Source organism: Epinephelus fuscoguttatus, linkage group LG15, assembly GCF_011397635.1.
Source record: "Epinephelus fuscoguttatus linkage group LG15, E.fuscoguttatus.final_Chr_v1".
Lineage (NCBI taxonomy): Eukaryota > Metazoa > Chordata > Actinopteri > Perciformes > Serranidae > Epinephelus > Epinephelus fuscoguttatus.
In genome coordinates, this window is record NC_064766.1 from 19,598,579 (window position 1) to 19,620,493 (window position 21,915).

At 41.3% G+C, this 21,915-nt stretch overlaps 1 protein-coding gene across 1 annotated transcript in view; it reads right to left on the reverse strand.

Moving 5' to 3' along the window:
- LOC125902001 (collectin-12-like) overlaps positions 1-16,161 on the reverse strand; it is a 67,944-nt gene extending 51,783 nt beyond the window's left edge. The window contains 2 exon segments of the mRNA XM_049598077.1: positions 10,125-10,175; positions 15,719-16,161. Coding sequence (XP_049454034.1) covers positions 10,125-10,175; positions 15,719-15,794 — 127 coding nt within the window. The 5' untranslated portion in view covers positions 15,795-16,161.
- Between the last annotated feature and the right edge of the window lie 5,754 nt (positions 16,162-21,915).

A 21,915-nucleotide genomic window follows, 5' to 3' on the forward strand; every position in this document is an offset into this window, starting at 1 on the left:
TGCAGCAAAGACCCCCAGGAACACAACAGAGTCAGCATCAATGACAAACAGAAATGACATTGATAAGTCAGACACAACATGAAAAGGAGGAGCTGGGCTGGAGGCAGGTTGCAAAGCAGCAGCAATTGGTAGGCTAGAGCTGTTTGAATAGGGCGCACTAAGATGCACCAGTTGGTTGCATAGAAAGGAATCATGTGATCTATCAGCTGACTCCCTTCCATCAATCAGCTGCTCCATCAGTTGATTGATTGTTTGAGATCAGCTGATGTAGCTAGGATGTGAGCTGAGCTTGACATTGTGTCCTGTGTGGACTAATGTTATGCTTAGTTTTATCCACCTACACTGGAGTGGAGTAGTGTCAGGAATCTTAAAATATGGCCAAATAACACAAAGACATGACTAGACGCTACAGAAATAAGTGAGAAAATTAGTTTTTGGGTAATGTGGGTGAACCAACACATAACTATTGTACTACTTAACACTGAGCACTTAATCCAGCAAACATGAAAGCTGCTGTAAATAAGTTCAGGCAGGCCGAGTGGTTCTGACATTTTCCTTTGCAGCAGATGTACAGATGTGAATACACAAACACATGCCTGACTTGAAACGATCATCTGAAACACTTGAGAACTGAGTCAACGGAAAAACTCTGCATGGCTCACTTCTTTGCACAACACGCATATTTCTCAGCATCTCCAAAAATACAAGTACAAAAGCATAAACAAGGAGAGCGGTGCGCTGGTGCGGGGCCAATGTAATCACAGCCAGAGCAACAAACGCAGGCACGTCTGAGATAGTGAGCAGCACTGAGACTCACAGCAGAACAAAGAAAATAGACATTTTTCACTCTAGCTTTCTGCAGTTTTTTAAAGAGAGGAAGCAGAGGTTGATGTTGGCTCTCTCTGGAGCCAAAAGACCTCCATTAAGTGTAACCCTGAAGCTGAGCCATATGCAAAACCTCTTCAGCCTATCTGAAACTTGTTGATAGAAAATGGAGTCAGACACTTGCAGTACTTGTGTGTGTTATTCTTGTGAGTGAGCCAAACCTGCTGTGAAAGAAGAGCTCAACAAACATCCATTATGTGAAAAAAGACACAGTCTAAGATGACAGTTGGTTGCAGCCATGTCGTTACCACTAGCCAACGTATCCCTGAGGGACACTTAGCATAGTGTGAGGAAGTTTGATGAGGTGGTTAGGCCGATTTTGGTCAAAAAACTATGGGTATATATAAAACCACTTACTGACAGAAGCTCCACTGCAACTCCAGGACTGTCATGTTTCATATCGGAGATCTTTTTTCATTGACAAACTGAGTTAATAGGAGCTCATTTTCTAATGTCTGTATAGGAATGTCTGTACTGTGTGTGTCTAATAAGTCCATGCTATAAAGATGAGATGGAAGTCAAGGCAGCTGGAGCTCATTTCGATCTCCCAGCTTGATAACAAATGGAACCATGCAGTAATTCAGGCTGACCCATATGTCATCCATATATGAAAATGTCATCTGATACCAGACAGATCTTATTAACAATTTGGCACTCTTACTATCTGCATACACCAATGATAAGTGTGTCCAAGCTGCAAATATAACTTCCTCTACATTCCTAGGTGCTTCTTGTGTTTAGATTTATGTGACTGTTATTCTCTGTTTATGTTAATTCAAATGCTGCCAGGGGGTTCGCTCAGGGACAGATACTAGGGTAAGGATAAGATATGGTTATGATAGAACTGGTGTGGTTGAGGTTAGGTGACTAAAATTATGGTTAGGGTTAAAAACAACCCAACAGCAATTGTTGGTCTTCAACAGTCTGGCCTCCTGTATGCTTTCAGACCTAGATTTGTCTTGTTTTGGTCTGAATCAGGGACTAATTTTGTTACAAAGTTGCATAATTGCCTAGAGTTCCTAGTTCGTGTTCTCACGGCAGCATTTACAAGTGGACCAGATCAAATGCCTTGCGCCAAAGAGCTATTCTTGTTTGGTCAAAATTTCCATGTGGGAAAAATCCAGCAAGCAAACAAAACGTTGAAGCAGAGTACACTTGAAATATAAATGTGACACTTTTAGTCAAACCATACAGTTTGAAAACGAGGCACGGCTCCAACTAGAAAACAATGTTTTGATGCATTGGATGTGCTGAATGTGCATATTAAGGCAGTACAGGAGGAGGTGCACATTAATAATCCTCCAGGACTGTAACATGCTCATGTTTAGCCCAAACAATGTGTAATGTGACTGCAGAGTTTGTTCGCATCCAGTCACACGTATACAGTGTGTGAAAACACATACGGACTCAAACACTAGAGAGACAACAGGATGCAACTTATTGTAAATTAAAGCAATTTACTACTAATACTATAAGACTCAAAATGCATTTTGTTGTGAGACACGAGGATGTCAACAAAGGTTTAACTTAATGAGGATGTCCTTTGCCTCGTGGAACCAAAACCATTTTAATTCTCTTGTGAACCTGAAACATATCCTTATTACTCCACTCTCAACTGCAAAAAGTTCTTAGAGCAAAATGTAGAAAATATAATTGTATAGGGTTTTTTTGGGGGAGTTTTTCCTTATCCGCTGTGAGGGTCCAAAGGACAGAGGGATGTCGTATGCTGTAAAGCCCTGTGAGGCAAATTGTGATTTGTGATATTGGGCTTTATAAATAAAATTGATTGATTGAGTGATTGATATAGGTCGACAACCTCCCAGTTGTCTACGAGTTAACTTAAACAGCATATATGCTTGTTGTGTGCCTGTATGGAAGCAATGGGGGAAACTAACTGTCCATTCAGAGCAGGTGAAAGTAAATTATGTGCATGCTTGTAAGAGACAAGAGTGTGTGTGTGAATGCACCATTACTGTCCGTCTCAGTATAGACTGTATAAAAAAAGTGGACGGAACCACCGTGATGTCACCCATTGGTTTGTGGACGACAGTTTTGAAGCCTCGAGTTTGTCACCATCTTGTTTTTTTTTTGGAGCCAGAAGTGACCATATTTGGATGAGAGGGTGAATCTGGTTTAGACCCTGACTACACTGCCATGATAGCGGCTTGTAAATCATAAGTTAGCCATGCCCTAAAACATACCCTGCTTTATCATCTATTTTACTCTAAATAGAGCCATAATTTACTAAATTAAGATCATGCTCTATTAAAGAACACTTAAAACTAGTGATTGAGACCATAAACTCATTAGGAAGATGTTCATTGGGGTAATAAATCAAGTGAGAAGTAGAATCATTTCCTCATAGACCTCTTCACAGTTGGATATCATTTAGCAACCAATGGAGTCGCCCCCTGCTGGCCATTAGAAAGAATGCAGGTTTAAGGTACTTCATTGGCTTCACTTTTCAGACCTAGAGATAACCCCTTGGTCTGAATCATTGCACTTGCACACTTGTGGACTTTGCAGGCGCGCTCCCGGGATGTCTGGGAGTGCTTAGTGCTGTCTGAATCCACAATTCAACCAGTCCACAAGGGGCCTCAGGCAAACTTTCTGCAGACTTTCAGAGAGTCCACTTGAAGTGCAGACTTCAGCAGACTTCACTGATTTAATAACCCACAATTCATTGCAATAAGCACACGATGTGTGTGTGTGTGTGTTTTTTTTTCTTTTTTCAATTGCCTAAAAACGTATGAACATAAAAAATAGTTATGGATAGTTAGGCCTATTAAAATTCTACTTGGATTGTGTATGCCAAAATTAATATTAAACCACATCATGATACAGAAATATATATAAGTAGAGGGAATCAAAATGCAATTTATTATTGCAGCCTATCAGGCTGTGCATTGTAATAGGCTAAAAAAAAATGAGTCAAAAAACAACAAAAGAAGGTTTCTAATGTCAGTAATACCCAATTTATTGAGTTATAGTCCTGTTCTTAATTACAAACATTTCTGTTTTTGAACGTGTGTGGCCTGTACAGTATGTTATATAGAGCTGTATTAATACATTTTTGTTCAGTTACAAAAAAGGCTATACATGGGATTTACATCTTTTTATCTGCAGGAACAAATGAGTAGGCACTGTTCATCAACTGGTATGATATAAATGAATATGCAAGCAGCAATAGTTGCTGTTTCTATAGCAACGAGTATCGTCCATCAACCGCTTGCAGTCTCTGCCCTTGCAGACTTTATGTGATGACAGTAAATATGTCACACTATGTACAACTGAAGTCTGCAAGAGCTCAGGCCACAAGTCCAGAGGGTGGACATTGGGATGCAGCCCTGGTCTCAGTTCATAAAGGGCACATTACTTCCTCCATTGATACCTAATGTTGGCAGTCTGACAGAATTGTCAAGGCTGGATGTAATTTGTATGGATACTGAAGGAAAAAGTTATTCTGCTCTTTAAAGACTAGACATGTGAGAAAAGACTGAAAAACCAAACTCTGAAATACAGCAAAGACATTTTCCCTCTGAGATACTCTTTTCTCTTTATATCTCATGATCAGTTAGTCTCATGTTTGGCTGCATGTATAGTTATATCCCAGCTGAAGACATGCTGACTTGCACTAAGCCTCCGCTGTGTGAAAACATTCCTCTACTGTCTGCTAACATGCTGCAGCAGACTTTGCCTTATTCTTATCACCATCTTCCTTTGAGTCATTATCAGCTGTGTTAGGTGGTGTGTTAAACAAAGGGCCGCTCTTGAGTGCAGGGGCTTGTTCAGCTGACCTGCAGCTGACCTAAGCCTGTCCCCTCCACTAACACTCTCAGCAGAAATCCTCATGGCATACTTTACGCTGGCCCCATGCCGGGACACAGTGATTTGTGCTGTGTCTGGGATGCATTCCCGCCTGCCTGTCATTGGTCAATCCAGGATTGACCCACCATCCTTTTGACCAGTCACAGACCACTCCTGCAGATCTGCAGGTCTGGGATAAGATCAACAAGTCAACCCAGCAGGGCTCTGTGTTGTTGTTTTATCTGTCTTCTTCTCTCTTTTGTTGCCCTGTTGTTAACATCTACTTCTTTGTAATCCTTTAATGTTTTCTTCTTCTCTCCTCCTCCTCCTCCTGCTCCCCCTGCGACTCACTCTGCTCTTTATTGAAAACACGAGCGCGTAATCTTTCATTAGGACGACAGAACACGAACTGCATGCATGCATGCCCTGGAGGAGGTTGTAAGTAACAGGCAGGCATTCTGAAAACATTCTTTTCTGGTAATAAAGTCCCCGTAAATTAAAACCACTTGCTGTTGTGCTCCCAAAAATAAGTCGAGCAAGGAATGCAACTCCTCAGACGAAAATAAAAACTGTTGATAAATGTTTCCCCTTTGAATCAGAGAAAAAATAAAGCATATTAATAAAAGCACAAACAACCACTCAGCACCGAGGAAAGCCAAGATGAAAAAAGCAGCTGTAGAATATAGAAATATATACATTTTTGTGAAATCATCTTCACTTCAGGTTTCGTTCTTTTTCCATCCCCCCTCTTCCCTCTTCCCCCTCTCCCCCTGGCACATTGCTGACACAGCACACAGACCCTGAAGGCCCATGGTGCCTACTCCCTCTCCACCTCTCACTCTGAGTATATAGGTTTGGACTGAATAAACTTCCAGTATGGATACGGGAAGTGGCTCAGCAACTTCTCAGGTTTGGACATACTCTCGGTGGGATAATAGACCTCTTGTGGAAAGCAGATGTCAAAATGAGTCAAGGACCTCATTCCTCTCCACACCAAGGACATACGAGAAGCACAGAACGTATTTCTCTGCCAGCACGCAAGTATGTGTGGAGGCCGCAGACAGATGACATGAAAAGAACAGTTCAACATTTAGAAAATACTGCTGAAAGTGAAGTGAGAAGATCAATACCACCCGCACGGTATCAGTCTCATCCAACTCTCAGTATGAAAGGAAAGAAGTATAATTCCCCCCGAAATAAACAACAAATGCAGATGCTTCCGTGTCGAACACAGGATTCATGAATGGTTCACCAGCTACATTATGTTACAGTGTTATTTGAGAAGTTTCTATGAATGCTTTGACATGTTTCAGGCCTGCAGGCTGTGAGTATTTGATATTCAACAGATACATTTTTAGTGGAGTGTTCCTTTAACCCTTGCTCCCGTACGGTTGCTGAGTAGCCAGAGGTCAAGCAGCAAGAGTAAAAACTACAGATGTTATAAATAAATAATGTGTCCAGTAAATCTTGTCTGAATCATATTGTTAGGAAAACCATTTGGTGTTGCGGCCAGAAAAGCCAAGCTCTGCACTTCTTGTAAAGAAATTCAAGTAAACACACACGCACATTCAGGGGTTAGGCAGTAAGACGTGCACACAGGATGACACACAATGTGGCCTCCTTCTGCACCCACACTTTCTGACATACGACTGCGGAGTGTCTGGATGACACACACACTCTAAGACACCTCTTAAACCAGAGGGACCACTGTGACCATTTCAACCCAAAGTGGTGAAACTTGATCTCTGCCCTGGGACAGAAGTAGGAGAACTTTAGTGTGAGACACAAAAACATCACACTGAAGTTATTCTTCTTCACTGCGATGCTATTAAAGAGAGAAAACTACAGCTGCAAGCAGCAGACAGTTGTGTCTAGGAACAGTGGAACACACTGAATTAATAAAAGTGGTCAGTGTAGTTCATGAAAAAGGTATTTGTGTTGATAAACAGTAATGATGTGATTGACAGACCAAGACGCTGATACAGAGTTAAACAGTTCAAGGCAGAAGCTACTAAAAGGTTTTTTGCTATTGGCACCTTTTCAGAAGTTACCAAACTTTTCCTACCTTGGGTGGATCAAGAGTTATGGGCCTAAATGTACATTTGCTGCTGTAGATCTCCAGGCCTACTTTCAGCTGTCTTCAGGCAGCATTAATGTCTATGTAGGTTGGTGAGACCAAGTTCAAGGTAACCTTGACACACAGAAGAGCATTGTAGGGCTGCAGAGGTGTGATTATTGGCTAACAGTGGCCAGACTTTGAACCAACAAACCTGATGTTTCAAAGGTATACTACGCAGGATTTTCCTCCAAAAACAATGTACAGTATAGAGCCATATAAACAGTAACTTGGCAGTGTATTTATCTGCAGAGATTCTGCCCTCTGCCTATATTTTGTTATTGTTTTTTTTATTTTGCTGTGGTTGTTGATGGGGCAGCAACATTTGGGCATTAGTTGTGTAGCCCAGTCAGGACTTTATTCAAAAGTAGCAACCAGGTTGTAGCAGCACACATCCAAGAAGAAGCTATGAAAATCACAAACACAGTGCAATAAAGCAAATTTTGTGAAATGATACGGCAAGCGAACAACGTCTGTTCCAAAATGAGAGTGACTCTGTGGTTGGCTTTCACTTCGCTGGAGAGCACTAAAGGAGAGGATGAAGAGCCTGTTGGATGTTTTCTGTTGGACAGGTAGGTGCGAGCAGTTAGCTTAATTGGCTGGCTAAACTATTGTTTTTTCTCATTCATTCATTCATTTTCCATAACTGCTTAATCTGTTAGGGGTTGTGGGAAAGCTGGAGCCTATCCCAGCTGACACTGGGCGAGAGGCAGGGTACACCTTGGACAGGTCGCTGAATGAGACAGACAATCATGCATGCACACATTCAGACCTTGAGGCACTTTAGAGTCACCAATTAACCTGCATGTCTTTGGACTGTGGGAGGAATCTGGAGTACCGGAGAAAACCTACACTCACATGGGGAGAACATGCAAACTCTGAAGGGCTCCCCCACCCCAGGTTCGAACTTGGAATCCTCATGTTTGACTGTGCCACCATTGTTTTTTCCATTACAAAAATGTAGCATTTCTCAGATAGTACAGCAGCTTTCAGTGTAGGGAGGAGGGACCAAGTTTGAATGTTGTGTTTAAAAAGCAAGACCAAGAGTTCCTTCATAGCATACCTAAATGCTAGGTTAAAGACACATCACCAATATAAATATGACTGGTCAAATGGTTACCTACCAAAGCAGCCCCTACAGAGTGAAATTTGAGCAATTGTAGTGACAAATTTAGCATCGTCCACCTACCGTAAAACTTCAATTGACCCTTCGCTAAGCCCCGCCCCCCACTGTTGTCACATCCGTCAAGCTTTCACTCCTAGCATAAGAAATATGGAGTTTTCAGCGATATCAGTGAGAGATATTCTAAAGGAAATAACATCAAATTTCTGGAAAAACTGTTCAGAGATATCAGAGAGAAGCTGACAGAAAGGTCTTCAATATGCATGTGAGAACTACATTCACAATATCATCTGCTGGAGGAGTATAAATCATGAGAACATTAAAATAGAGGGAAAAGCTCACCACTCACAATGCAAGCGTCAGGCACACCACGTCTTGACACTTCACGTGAAGGACAAAGAATGTTCTTGTACAGCAGGGTAAGTCAATATATGGTTTAAATTTAAGTTAATGTTGAGTTATATGTTCCCTCCTTGGGGAAGACAAAGGGAGAGCAGCTAGCACACAAAGCTAGCGTTAGCTAACATTAGTTGGCATCTTAACTTGGAACAAACGTAGGTGTTTTTATTGATCTTTGCTGGATTCAGCTGTTCATGTGGTTTTCCACACTGTTTTAGTCATATCTTCCTTGGGTCTTGGGCTTGGGGAAGGCGAAAAATTCAACACCACCTTCGACACTTTTTGGGTATCAGGTGTCAGACTTGAAGGTAACATTACCGTATGCACGCCGCTTCAGCATATTAGCTTCTGCTGAAAGCTTGACGGACCTCTTGGTTGCTACACACGGTTGCTAACATAAGATTGGACAGTGACTGATTATGGGAGAGGCTTAACGAAGGGTCAGTTGAAAGCCTAGTCCCAATTAAACACTCTGTCCCCTTTATTAGCACAAATTTTGACAAATAAAGGCCTGTCTCAATTAGAGGCCTGGTCTGGTTAGACACCTGCCTATAGGCAAATAATAGCCTGGGCTATTAATTTAAGTTTTATTGTAATTATATATGTCAGCTTGCAACATAGGTTGCTACAGCTGGGGGTGAGTTAAGACCTTTTTCGCGGCAGACATTTTGACATGTTATAGTAAGAAAAACACAGGTGTATTAAATAACATTTATGATAACTGCATTCTGCTCAGAGGAGGCACTCGTACTGTGCATGCTGGCTCACTGGAACACTTAAAATAACTGAGCAGTCGCTAATGTTTTCCGCTATAATGAGTCAAAATGTCTGCTGTGAAAAAGAACTATTGAAAACTGTAAAGAATTAGCACAAAAGACTAAGTCATATTCTTGATCATGTTTACTGGTTCTTTGATCAGATATTGCCTGCTTTTAATTATAATTCCATCATGCAAATATTTCGACAACACTGAACGTGAATATGTTTAATTAAATAATACCCTGACCTACATACATCGGCCAGAGGCACCTTGAGGCATGTGATCAATTTCCGTTAATAACTTTTGATGTTAAAACCCAACAATGGTTTAAGGCCCTGTTTAATATCTCAGGCAAAGACCTCACACTAGTTTCAAAAGTAGCAGGTTTTGCATATTTTGGTGGAAATGATTGTGGCTTGAGTCAGGACATCCGATAGAACTCAAGGAATGCGTTAATGTAACATTTTTGAACGTGCTACACACAGCTGGAAGAGTTACCAACATCTGGCCAATGGTTATAATTTTTATTGCCTGATGAGTGAGTGAGATTATGAACCTGTCTGGAAAATCTGGATGTGAGACCCAGATACATTAGAAGAAACGGAAGTCAGCAGACCCATTTGGAGCCTGATTTTCTTGGTTTCAGACCAAGTTATTGTGTGTAGTTTTGTGCAGAGTGAAACAAAAGCACACCGAGATGCTGATAAGGTTGCAAAGTCAGTCGTCTGGTCAGGAACACCCAGGATGCTGTGGTTTCCCATTCCACTGTACCCCACTGCTGTTATACCAGAGAAATAAAAATGAAAGCAGCAGCCAAAAATAAGTTTGTTTCTGGGAAATGAGGTGTGGCCTCCTTTTAACCTTGTGGATTATTGTAGGTGGATTACAGCCAAGCACAATACTGTATTTAGAGGAAATATCATTTATGCAATCATTTGGAAGACTGTCATCACTGATGTGCCAGAAGGATATGAACCAGTGAAGGTGGTCCTTTAAGTTCACAGCTGGAAGTCAAGGAGTCACTTGATACTCACCGAACCTCTTATAACCAAAGGACTGCACCTCCTCCTCATCAGCAAAGTCGTCTAGAGGGAGAATACAGAAATAAAGGAGTTAAAAATCAGAGACTGGGGCACTACCTCATGTTATTACATGTACACATGTAAATCTTTGAATTCTTGAACAAAAAAAAAAAAATAATCTGAAGTCAAGGTCCACTAACAAGCTTTTTTTCCAGAGCTTTCACAGTCTTCTTTAGCAGATAGTTTGCTCGATGTTCTGCAACCTCAGCAAACTTTATCTGCCAATGAGGATTGTGAAATTCTGTTTAAAACTCAAGTGAAAAAAGTTGTTTTTCGTGACCTTTCAAATGAATCTAGTGCTGGGAAATTATTTAAATCGTTTTATTTATTTAGGCTATTAATCTTATTTATGCACACAGCATCAACAGAGGCTGAGTTATCCGTGTTATATATGTCTTGTATATGAAACCTCTGTGTTGTCGCTGCATTTTTTTTTAAACAGCTCTGTTGCCTGCATCATGCTGCTAGCCCCTTTTACACTGCCAGATTTTCCGTGAATGTTGGGCCGTTTTGCCGGAAACTGTGAGCGTTTAGACACACAGAGCTGGATTGGCGAGTTGATCCGAGGTGCCCAATTATCCGCCTCGAAGGGTAGTCATATTGGCGGAACCCCTTTAGTTTAAACAGACCAAGGCGGCCTTCCGCAACGGGAGGGGCTGTTGAAGACTTGTGGGAGGAGCTGTTCACGACGCCGCACATGAAACAGCTGATAGCAGGAATTAGTGAGCAGCTAGTAGCAAGAGGGAAACGCAAACCTGACAGACACTGTAAAGATGAACAACTGAGGAGACAAGGAATTGCGTGCCCTCCTTGCCCTTGCAAACAAAGAGGCCATTAATCATCAGATGATGGGAACGGTGAAGAACGGGCTGACTTACGAGAGAATCGCTGAAGGACTGACCAGCCACGACTTCCCTCCCATGTCACTGTTTACGTCACAAGCTGAGCGACACGTTTGTTCCTTGCTCACGCCCCCCATTGCCCACCAAGACTACCAAGAAGAACAGCAATGGGCTATGATGCACCTCACACACAAACTAGCAGCACAGCGCTGTACCTCATGTGTGCTGCGGTAATTTCATTCATCTCACAGACTGATTTAGCATGTGCAACATATAGACCGATTTTGCGCTGTAGACTAATTAATAGACAGATTAAACAGAGGAGCAGCTCTGTGTCTCTTTGAGTGTTGCTGGAAAACTTGTGAGTGAATGAGTGGGGCGAAGCTGTGCGGAGACGAGAGACGAACACTGGTGTGTGTTACGTACGCAACTTGACCCTATATTGATATAAATGATGTTGTCTAAATTCATATCCTCCATGAAAATATATTGATATATTGGTTATATCGCCCAGCTCTACCGCCAACTGTGTCACTGCGCAGATGGAAGCGTGCATCTACTCATGGACGAGAGGCTCATGCTTGTGACAGCACAAGATGTCATTCTCAGCTGAGCCACACGTTAGCTAGTTCACTGGTGCTAGGTGAGCTAGCGGAAGATGCATGTTTCCTTCTGAGTGGTGATGTGGTTGGCAGATGTAGTCTGGTAGAAAGGAAGTAGTTCCTAGATTACTGGAAAGAGACATTGCTGTTGAGTTTTTCAGATGTATTCTAAGCCGAGTGCCATCTAGCTCCATTATATTTGAAAGAAGGCAGACATCCCTGTGGCCGATATCTCCAACACTCGGCAACTCACACAAAAAATTGTAGATTTAAATAGCACCACAAATAATAGGAAAAATATGTGTTTTCATTTTGGGGTGATGTATTTTTGTTGTCAGATCAAGATCGAACTTTCACAATCACTTTCAACCGCAATAGTCTCTTCTGTTCCAATATCCTAATGGTACAGAGCTCGTTCCATCCCCGTGTTTCAGTTCACTGAAGCCATTCTTTGTGCAGTTATTAATATTGAACACAAAAGTACACCCTGTCTCGCTCAGATTAGCTCAGCTCTTTCAAATAAACTCTCTTTTTCTTTCACTTTGTGGGATTACTCCCATCTCCCATGACCTTACAGGCCCCGAGTGTCGCCTCCTTTCAAGCAGCTCTTACACTTGTGGGAAAGTACTCTGCCAACTTCAAAGCTTTTTTCCTGTGTCATCATCCATGGCCAGAGAAAATAAAGAAACACCACATGGCTGAAACATCTTCAGAAAAACAAATGTCTTGATCTAGAATGCCAAAAGCAGTGAGGTGTGGCGACGGCTGTCCCTCAGAGAAGTAGCTACAGGTGAATGAAGAAAGCTGACTGTCTTTTTCATGTTGTACTGCATGTCTGTTCCTGAGTTCAACATATAGGAATGTTCAGAAACGACTGCTCCTCGGGCTTAAACCTGCAAGAAATCACTGTAACTTTTTTAGCAGACATCCCGTGACGGATAGCAGAGCGAGTTAAGAGGTGACAAGAACAACCCAAACAGTTGTAAATAATCTGAAACCACATCTTACTTGAGGAATTTGCCTTTCACAATACCCCCAATACTCTGTGTCCTGTTTGTGTTCCCAAGCAACATGATTGTGTCCCATTACATTGGTAATGTTACCGTAAGTGTGCTTGGCTTTTCAAAAGCTATTCGGGGAAATTGAGCTCATCACATTTTGCTCAGGGGGTTGAAAACTGAGCGGATTTAAAAATATGAGTCAAACTCAGCACAGTTTGGATTTTGGGATGAACACTGCTGCATGAGGCCATGATATTTAAAGAGTATTGCTCAATCATGGGAACGGATCCGAGTGAGCACTTATTTGGTGATTCTGCAGGTCAACAGATGTATCATGATTAAAACTGTGCTATAAATTAACATTTTTTTAGATATCTTGGTTACATGTTACTCTTGATTAAACACCATTTTAATGACTTTATTTCAGCATAAAGTTAGCACCCGTTTAACACTCAAATACAGTCAGAAAAATGCTGTTGAAACAATAATATCTAGAACTCTCAGTTTCTGACCAACTTTAGCTCAGATCCAAATGGAAACTTACATATATTTCAACCTGGACCATACTTTCCCATGTTTTCTGTCTAAGTAACTAATAGAGACAACGCTGTAATCCCTACGAGCAATTGCTCATTGTCAATGTTGTACTTCCACTACTGCTTGTGTTTTTTGCCACTGACAGGATCAGACTGACATTAGATGTGTCCAACAGCATTACGGCAAAGGCCCTACAGAGAAGTTAAACATTTTTCTGTACCTTTCACTGGTCTGTTTGTTATTGTTGGTATTGTGACCAAGTCTTGCTCAAGGAGAAGTTTCGTTCTGAAGTCTTGCGAGAGGTGACATAAGTGAGGGTTTCAGAACAAGATTTCTACTGAGCAATACTTGGTTACACACGCTAACAAACTGTTTGGATTAAGTAAAAGGTAAAGAAAAATGTTTCATTTCTCTGTAGGATCTTTGCCATAATGCTGTCAAATGCTTTTTTTTGTTTTACAAACTGCAGTTTCAAGGGCCTTGAGTTTGGCTTTTTTGGTCATCCCCAACTTGGATTTTTGGAGCCAGAAGTGACCATATTTGGACAAGTGAGTGGAGCTGTGAAGGAGCAAGGGGTGGATCTGATGGAGAGCCAGAGGACACTGTCAATCAAGAAGCCACGGCCTTAATCAATACATAATTTATGCCTTGATAAAATGTAAACAGGTGAGTTACATAAAAATTTTAAATTGAACTATAGCGACCGACCAAAAGCATTTTTGTACCAGGCTGTAAACATGTTTATTTCTGCTGTAAAGTTGGGTATTTTAACATGAGGGTCTATGAGAACTGATTCACTTCTGGAGCCAGCCTCGAGTGGCCGTTAGAGGAATTGCAGTTTTTGGCATGTCTGTGTTTGCATCATTTTTCAGCCCTGGAGGAAGTTACATCAAAAATTAAAATTCAAGCTCAACAGCAATCAAGCAAACGTATTATAATGACAGCATGGTCCCTGCTGCCTGTCTAAGCCCTTTCTCACTCCAAAGTCATCGAAATCAGGTGCTTGGTCAGTGACTTAAGGTGTCAGACAGTGACGAAAAAGCTGCCCTTCAATGTTGGCATGATACACGGCCTGTTGCCGTTATAGTTTAGGAAATGCGGCAGGACAACAATTAAAGTGTCAAAAGGCCGACTAGGGTGGGTGGGAGTGGTGGTGAATGGATCCAACAAACACAGACTTTCATCCCAGTCCCATAAGATTATAAAGATAGAGCCTGTTCCTTTTTCCTAAACCTAACCACCTTCGTTAGTTGTTGAAGCCAAAAAACAACACTTTGTGTAGTTGTACTGATGTAGTGCGTGTATTTTGAAAGCGACTGTACGTAAACGGTAAATTTCCTGTGAAAACAGAAGTGTATTTTGAAAGAAGACAATGCATGTTACAGGCAGAAATTGAAACTGCGTTCCAGAACATCAACAACCAACACATCCAGGGTACCTTTCACGTCGTACCTGAACATGGAAGGTCCATGACCAATGTCGATATGTGTGGTCTCACAGTATACCTGCCCACTTGCACTTATGTAGCCTAAAGACGTCTTCAGCGCTGCCTGAGTCTTGTTAAACAAAGAACTGGAAAAAGGAAACTTTAGGAAAAAAATCTAGAATAAACAACTAAAACCCCCACTGCAGTCCTCTAAAAACATAATGGTGTTTATGTAAAGTCCCATTACCTCTCACTGCAATTACAGTAGCAACAGGAAGTGGTCACCATGCCAGTCACATCACAGATTTACTGTGAGACCAGAGAGCAGGTCATATCCATGCACACAATGCAGAGCTTTGTTTTCTAAGATGGACCACAAGGTGGCAGGAGTCCTGTAGTGTTTATACAATGTGATAATGGACCAGAGCGTGCCTTTGTGAGTAGGTGAGAGTGACATGCACCAAAACATCAGGTCCCCACGTGGGAATCTGGGCACACTTAAAATAAACCTTTATTTAAATTCATGACTTGTTACCCGCTGACCACCATGACTCATGCACTTTGGAGTCGGTTCTATATTCCATGTAATGTGTTGAAAGGCAGCAAGTCATTGGATTAATCGCCGGGGGTGAGCGCGTGTGTGCGCGCGTGGAATTGTACCACAGTAAAGCTGTTCATGCACGGGGGACCAGCCTGACTCAGTGTTTCCTCCGCTGCTTTTTATGCCTATTTGCCAAAACTAACTTTTGATCTGTTGCGTAAAAGTCTTCAAGCACAACATGAAAATAAAAAGTAAGCCCAAATAATGTCCCAGTATTCCTGACAGTCAGCAAGTAAAGAGTTGTTTTCATCAGGTTGTTTTGGCTCTGCAGTGAATAGCTGTGTTAGTGTAGTTAGTGTTTGATGTGCAGCAGCAGCCAGATGCAAAACAATCCCAAGCAGAGTCCCTTAATTGAAACCAGATGTCAGACGCAAGTTGTAGCCCACGCATTCCTCACGTCTCAGACTGAGAGAAACAGGCACAAAAGTGACAAAGAAAGTGCGTGAGGAATGCTGCACGAGCAGAAAATAGACCATCAATGAAACTGCCGCGTGTGCTTGAGTTAATTTGGGTTCTCATGTCTGTGAATGAGCCTACCTTTCATTGTGCTTTACAGGACTGTACCGTAGTGAAGCTGTTGTCTGAAGTCACATCCACAGCATCGCAATGGCATTTGCCCAAAAGCTCCTTTTGAGCGCGCAGCAGCTTGGATCTGTGAGTATCCCAGTATCCTCTGTTAGTTTGAGTCTGCAGGAATAAGAAGTCAAAGCTCCATCGGTGGCTCCTCACACACTGGGGGATGATCTCCTGCAGCGCAGGTAACTTCAGTGGCGCACCTCAGATGCTGCAGCAGAGAGAGGAGTGAACTTTTTCTGCAAGTAGCAGTTACAAAAGCAAGAGAGGGAAAAAGTCTTCTTATTTATGTGGCAGTTTGGAGAGATGCTGAGGTGAGGGTGTATCCTTGTCCAGCTCAGCACTGTGGTGGTACCCGCAGCGGCAGCAGTAACCGGAGACACTCAGAAAGTGAAGGAATCCAAACGTGAGAGGAAGTGGTGCGCCTGTAGGGCTGCTCGGAGAAACCACGTGTTCCCACATCTGTGAGCACCGTCTGCACTGATTACTCTGTGTGTGTGTGTGTGTGTGTGTGTGTGTGTGTGTGTGTGTGTGTGTGTTCATTCTTTTTTATATTGCGCACAATTCCGCTGAATAAGCACCAGTGACAGTATGGGATAACACATTTTGGACTTGTATAAAGCATTGCATGACTAATCAACCATTAACAGGTGTAACTAAGAACATGTTCGTGCTTCTTGTGCAACATTTGTGATTGTGGATGTCAAAATAAAAGCAGTCCTGTCCACATTAAACATGGCTTAATAGAGACAGTTTCAAACACAAGTACACTAATCAGCTTCACTATAACTCACAGCATTCACAGACAAAGCACTTGTCTTTATCTGGACACATTTTCCCCAAAAATACAACATGTTAATGTTCTTAGCACAAGCCTATGGCATTTTACATTGTAGCTATAAATTAGCCTAGGACTAGCAGACTTTTCCTCTACTCATATGAAACCAGGGACAACAGCAACATCTAACAAAGGTTACAGTACAAAATTCGGCTCCATTACAACTCAGAAGATTCACCAACAAAACAACTGTCTTATACTAAACACGTTTTCCAAACTAATACAACATGCTAACGTTATTAGCACAAGCCTATGGCATTTAACATTGTATGAATTAGCCTAGCAATGAGTGGAGATTTCCTTTACTCATATGAAGCCAGGATAAATCACACACAAGCCTTGAAACGCTATTTTTGTGGAGGCTTTATTGTTTTTATTTGTCTGATTCTGATTCTTAACAATTTATTGTTTCTTATCTGTAAAATGAAAGTAAATAAAGGCTTTGTTTCCATTGAGGGAAATGGTTTCAGCTTACAAAAATAGACAGGAGGTCTGCGTCACCGTAGTCTCGCTCACCAGACCTTTCTCAAGAAAAGAAAGGTCTGGCTGGACCGACTCTCACTTTAAGATTGGAGAAAAAAACGCCCCGGCTGCTTGTATTTCTTTCAACCAATCACAATCGTTCTTGGCGGTGCCACAGCAACGGTGCGCTTGCAAAAATATTGCCGGGGGGAAACAGGTTTTGGTGTAACACGCCCACAAAAATATCGCCTACAGGACGTGAACCATGGCAGAAAAATGGCTACATCCCCACAAGCTCAAACACCGCAAAACTCAGTAAAGGACGTGTTGAAAACGGTTGAAAACTGCTACACAACCGGAGGTAGTAGGGCGGGACTTCAGTGGGTGGTTCGTTCCGCCCAATGAGAGGCTGATCTATGCAGCGAAATTCCGCCCACTCAGACTAGCGTCACTGCAATGTATAGTAACATTTCTGGGGAGGTGCAAGTCCGGCTATGGCGTCGGGTATGGCGTCGACTGGACGCAGAACTATAGATCCCACTTTAGAAAAGACTGTGAGTGAAATGTAGTTACACTCTCTTACAAAGATGGCCACTTTTATGATGAAAATATGCCTAATTTAGCTTTGCCTTTAAAATATAAGACAATCTAAAAACATAAATATGCAGTTAATTCCAAAAGTGGACAAACTCTTCCAACCTGCACATCAGGTTTACGTTAATTATTGTGTTTTGCCACATGGAGGCAGCAACAAGCTGTGAAGCTGATATGAGGAATGAGTCAGCTGCCTATTTACACATCCACTAGACAGAGAGAAGCATCATCATTTATGTGGGGTTGTGTTTCTGGCTCCTTGATTAATATAAGTCTAATACTCACTATCTTTTAGTGAGTTTAGTGTGTTTTGTTTTTTCTACCAGCTGCTGAGGGAAACATTTGGCTCTTGAGCTGCTAAATGCTCGATTGTGTCTCAAACCATGTCTGTCTGCTGTTTGAGCAGGCAACAGCTGCCTACTGTGGCTGAAAACACAAAAGAAAAGCAAAACAGAAAATTGTGGGGAAAATTAAAACCAAAAATGTGCTGAAACACACTATTAAAGGGACAGTTCACCCTGAATCAGAAATATAAATTTCTTTCTCTTACCTGTAGGGATATTTATCAGTCTAGATTGTTTTGCTGTGAATAACCAAGAGTTGGAGATATCAGGCGTAGAGATGTCTGCCTTCTCTTAAATATAATGGAACTAGATGGCCCTAGGTTTGTGGTGCTCAAAGCAGCAAAAATACATTTTAAAAAACTCAACAGCAATGTCTCTTTCCAGAAATCATGACCCGGTTTCTCAAGATAATCCACAGACCTTGTTGTGAGCAGCTTCATGTAGGAACCATCCAGTCCAAAGTATATTTATTTCTAACATTTGCTGTTAGTTAACCATGACGTTTGCTGAAAGGCAAACATATCCAAAAACTGTTACTCTTCTTAATATTAGTTTCGGTCTCTCTCCCACTTGTTGCATGCTCATTATTGTATCACTGAGGAAATATGTGCTGCACATTCCCCTTTGAGCATTTTAGTTGAACAAGCTACAATGAGACATAATTTACACCAATCCTGCTCCTTCAAACAAAACTCACCACAGCTGTCTGTCTGTTGGTTCCCACTTGTTAACTTGTTTCATCCATTATACCTCAGGTCTCTGTAAAGCAGTTTATCCCCTGCACCTGTTTATGTCTTCAGCTCAGCACTCGACGCTTTGATCAGTGACACAAAACTTAACACAAGACCACATCGTGAGACGGTTATTTTCACCTTTAAGTTTATTGACATTTCTAAAAACCTAACAGTGCATATGTGGAGACATCAGACCAACAAAAAGTCAATTTCTCCTGCATCAGCTCTTAAAGTCCAACTTAACATTTTTGCAATTTACCTTTCTTCCTCTGTGATTGCACGAACGAAGCCTCAGACGTTTTATTGTCAACTGTTTTACGTTAGGGTCAACCCGCAGTAGAACATGGGAAGAACGTTTCTCCCTGCAGCGTTATAGGAACCAGGTGTTGAAGGTGTCAGCGAGGCTGCAGACTGAGCTAAAGCGCAGGCTGGTTTTGATTATTATCCAGTGAGGACCCTATTTTCTGGGTCACAGCATGCAAAGAGGGCACATTTTTTTAAGGTAGATGGGGCACCAGTGAAGAGACGGGGACAGAGGAACCCTTTCACCCCAAAGTCCCTCACATTCCAGGGGTGGAAATGCTAAACAGCTTTCTGCTGAGAGAGATGTTTCCTTTTACTAAAAATACTCTGGATTCACATCTGGGTATAGGTCTAAGAATAACTGCTGGTAATTTATACATGAGAGACAGACGTTACCAATCACTGCAAAATCAGGGCTGGGGCTGCACAATATGAAGAAAATATGCTGGAATATTGTTTAATACTGCAATAACAATAATACTCACAAGAACATTAATTCCAACATTGTTTTTTGTTTAACAAATTTAATGTTGTACCGAACACAAAATGCACCAATAAAAAAAGGCAGATAGTTACATTTTAAATTGCAATTTTCACCTGATACAAACTCAAAAAGCCCCTGAGTACAGCATCGCAGTCTGACATTGACAAGATGATAATAAAACAATATACTATGCAGCCCTAATAAATTGTGTTTATCTTTACCTATGTGAATATGAGTTAGTTGTATATCTACAGTAGCTTACGTGTTAAAAGGATGAAGCGCTGCTTTCATGAGTTCCGCACTTGGCTCAGGTCCAGCAAAACAATCTTTTCTGATCGTGTGATCTCTACTTATTAGAGTATTATGACACGCTTCAAACTCCAGAAACACTGATTTAAAGTACAGCTCACTGTGTGTGTGTGTGTGTGTGTGTGCGTGTGTGCATGTTGCATCACGGATTCCCCACTGAGGGATAATTTAAGAGCTGACGTCAGTGCAGCCCAGCCCACCACATCTTGTAGACACATTAATTTAACATGCTTCAACATTTGTGTGTACTATGGACATTTCCAAAATGTTTTGGCACAAAGAAAACAGTTGCTTTGTCATGTTTAATCAATATTTGCACAAGATTCTTTTTCTTAAAAAAAAGATGAGTCTTTCATTTATCTTTAAAGGTCCAGTGTGTAAGATTTAGGGGAATTTAGTGGCATCTAGTGGTGAGGATTGCAGATTGCAACCAGCTGGAACTTCTCCAGGTTAGAATTCCCTCAGTGTTCATTGTTCAGGGGATTTTTACTAGGAGCTGAATTATTTGCAGAGGTCTCTTCTTCTCCAAAACAAACAGACCAGGTGATTAAAACCAGTAAAAACGCTGAATAGAGAAGTTTCATGTTACAAATCAGTGTTTCTCTAATGCTGTTTAGCATGTTGGAGATGGGCCGCCAGCCCAGCACCTGCTAATGTGTGCTCACCTTTCCTCTCTGATAACTTAAGATCCAGATGTTAAGGAGGTTTTCCAAAAGCTGAATGATCTGCAGAGGTCTCTACCTTTCCAAAACAAATGGCCCAGGTCATTTGAATAGCAGAAAAGAATAAAGCAGTTTCACAAAGCTTTTGTCTGCAAATGGTGGGCAACACAAATACTCTAATAGCTCTATCTAGAGCCAGTGTTTGGTTTGTCCATTCTAGGCAACTGCAGAAACAGGGTGGTGCAACGTGGTGATCTCTGTAGACGAGGACCTGCTCCCTATGTAGATATAAATGGCTCATTCTAAGGTAACAAAAACACAATGATTCTTTTTCAGGTGATTTTACACTACAAAAAAACCCACACTTATTATATCATACTCTTCTAGTTAAAGCATTTTATGAATTCCAGCATTCTCTCAAATTTAAAGGTGACATAAACTGGCATTGAGAGAGTGAAAGAACTTAGGTTAACATGCTTGTTTAACGGCTTCTAGATGTGAATTGATGCATATATTATTTCATGACTCTTGAGTTTAGGTTTGGAAGGCCTGGAAAGAGATAAGAAAATAAGTCCTGTATCATATGGGGAGCGGTCTTCTCTTTCTAATAATAACCATTTATGAGAATCAGTGGAAAATTTTAAATAAAACATCCAAACACGGCATTTACAGCATTGTTACTATTGGGCTTTTTATTCTGCCAATGTATCCTCCCACATCACACACACCGGAGCTTTAACTGAAATATTTTTGGCAGAAATAGTGACTGTGTTACACAAGAAATACTTCTCTGCACTTCATATGAAAGACAACATGACAAACTGAGAGCAACTTTATTAGGTACACTTGTATAATCTAATGTGATCAAGCTGCTCTGCAGTAAATTCTGCCTTTACAAAGATAATAATGTCCAGTTTTTACTGACCCTGTAAGAGAGGTTTTTATTTAACTGGAGGTGTATTACTTAAGTTGTTGTTTGCAGTGGTGTTGAATAGTCAGAATTGAATTGTCAGAATTTTAGACATATCTTTATAAACATAATGCACTCCAGTACACACTATGATCTCAATAATAACACAGACTTATAAATTAATCAAAACTTTGTAAAGGTAGAATTCTTGGTGAGCTGCTGTATTCAATCACAGTGAATAGATGCACCTAATGAAGTGTCCGGTGTGTGTGTGCGTGTGTGTGTGTGTGTGTGTGTGTGTGTGTGTGTGTTATCACATATCAAATTAATATATATTTTTTACTATATGTAAACAGCAGCCTACAGTGTGCCTAACATTACTAAGCAGCCTCTTATGCAAAGCAAACCTCTCTGACAGCATGTTGGATGCTGGATTAACGGACACTGACATCAAGCAAAGACTGTAATAGGATGAAGCTCGAGTGGAAAGAGCACAAATAGACCTGGACAGGTCAACACAA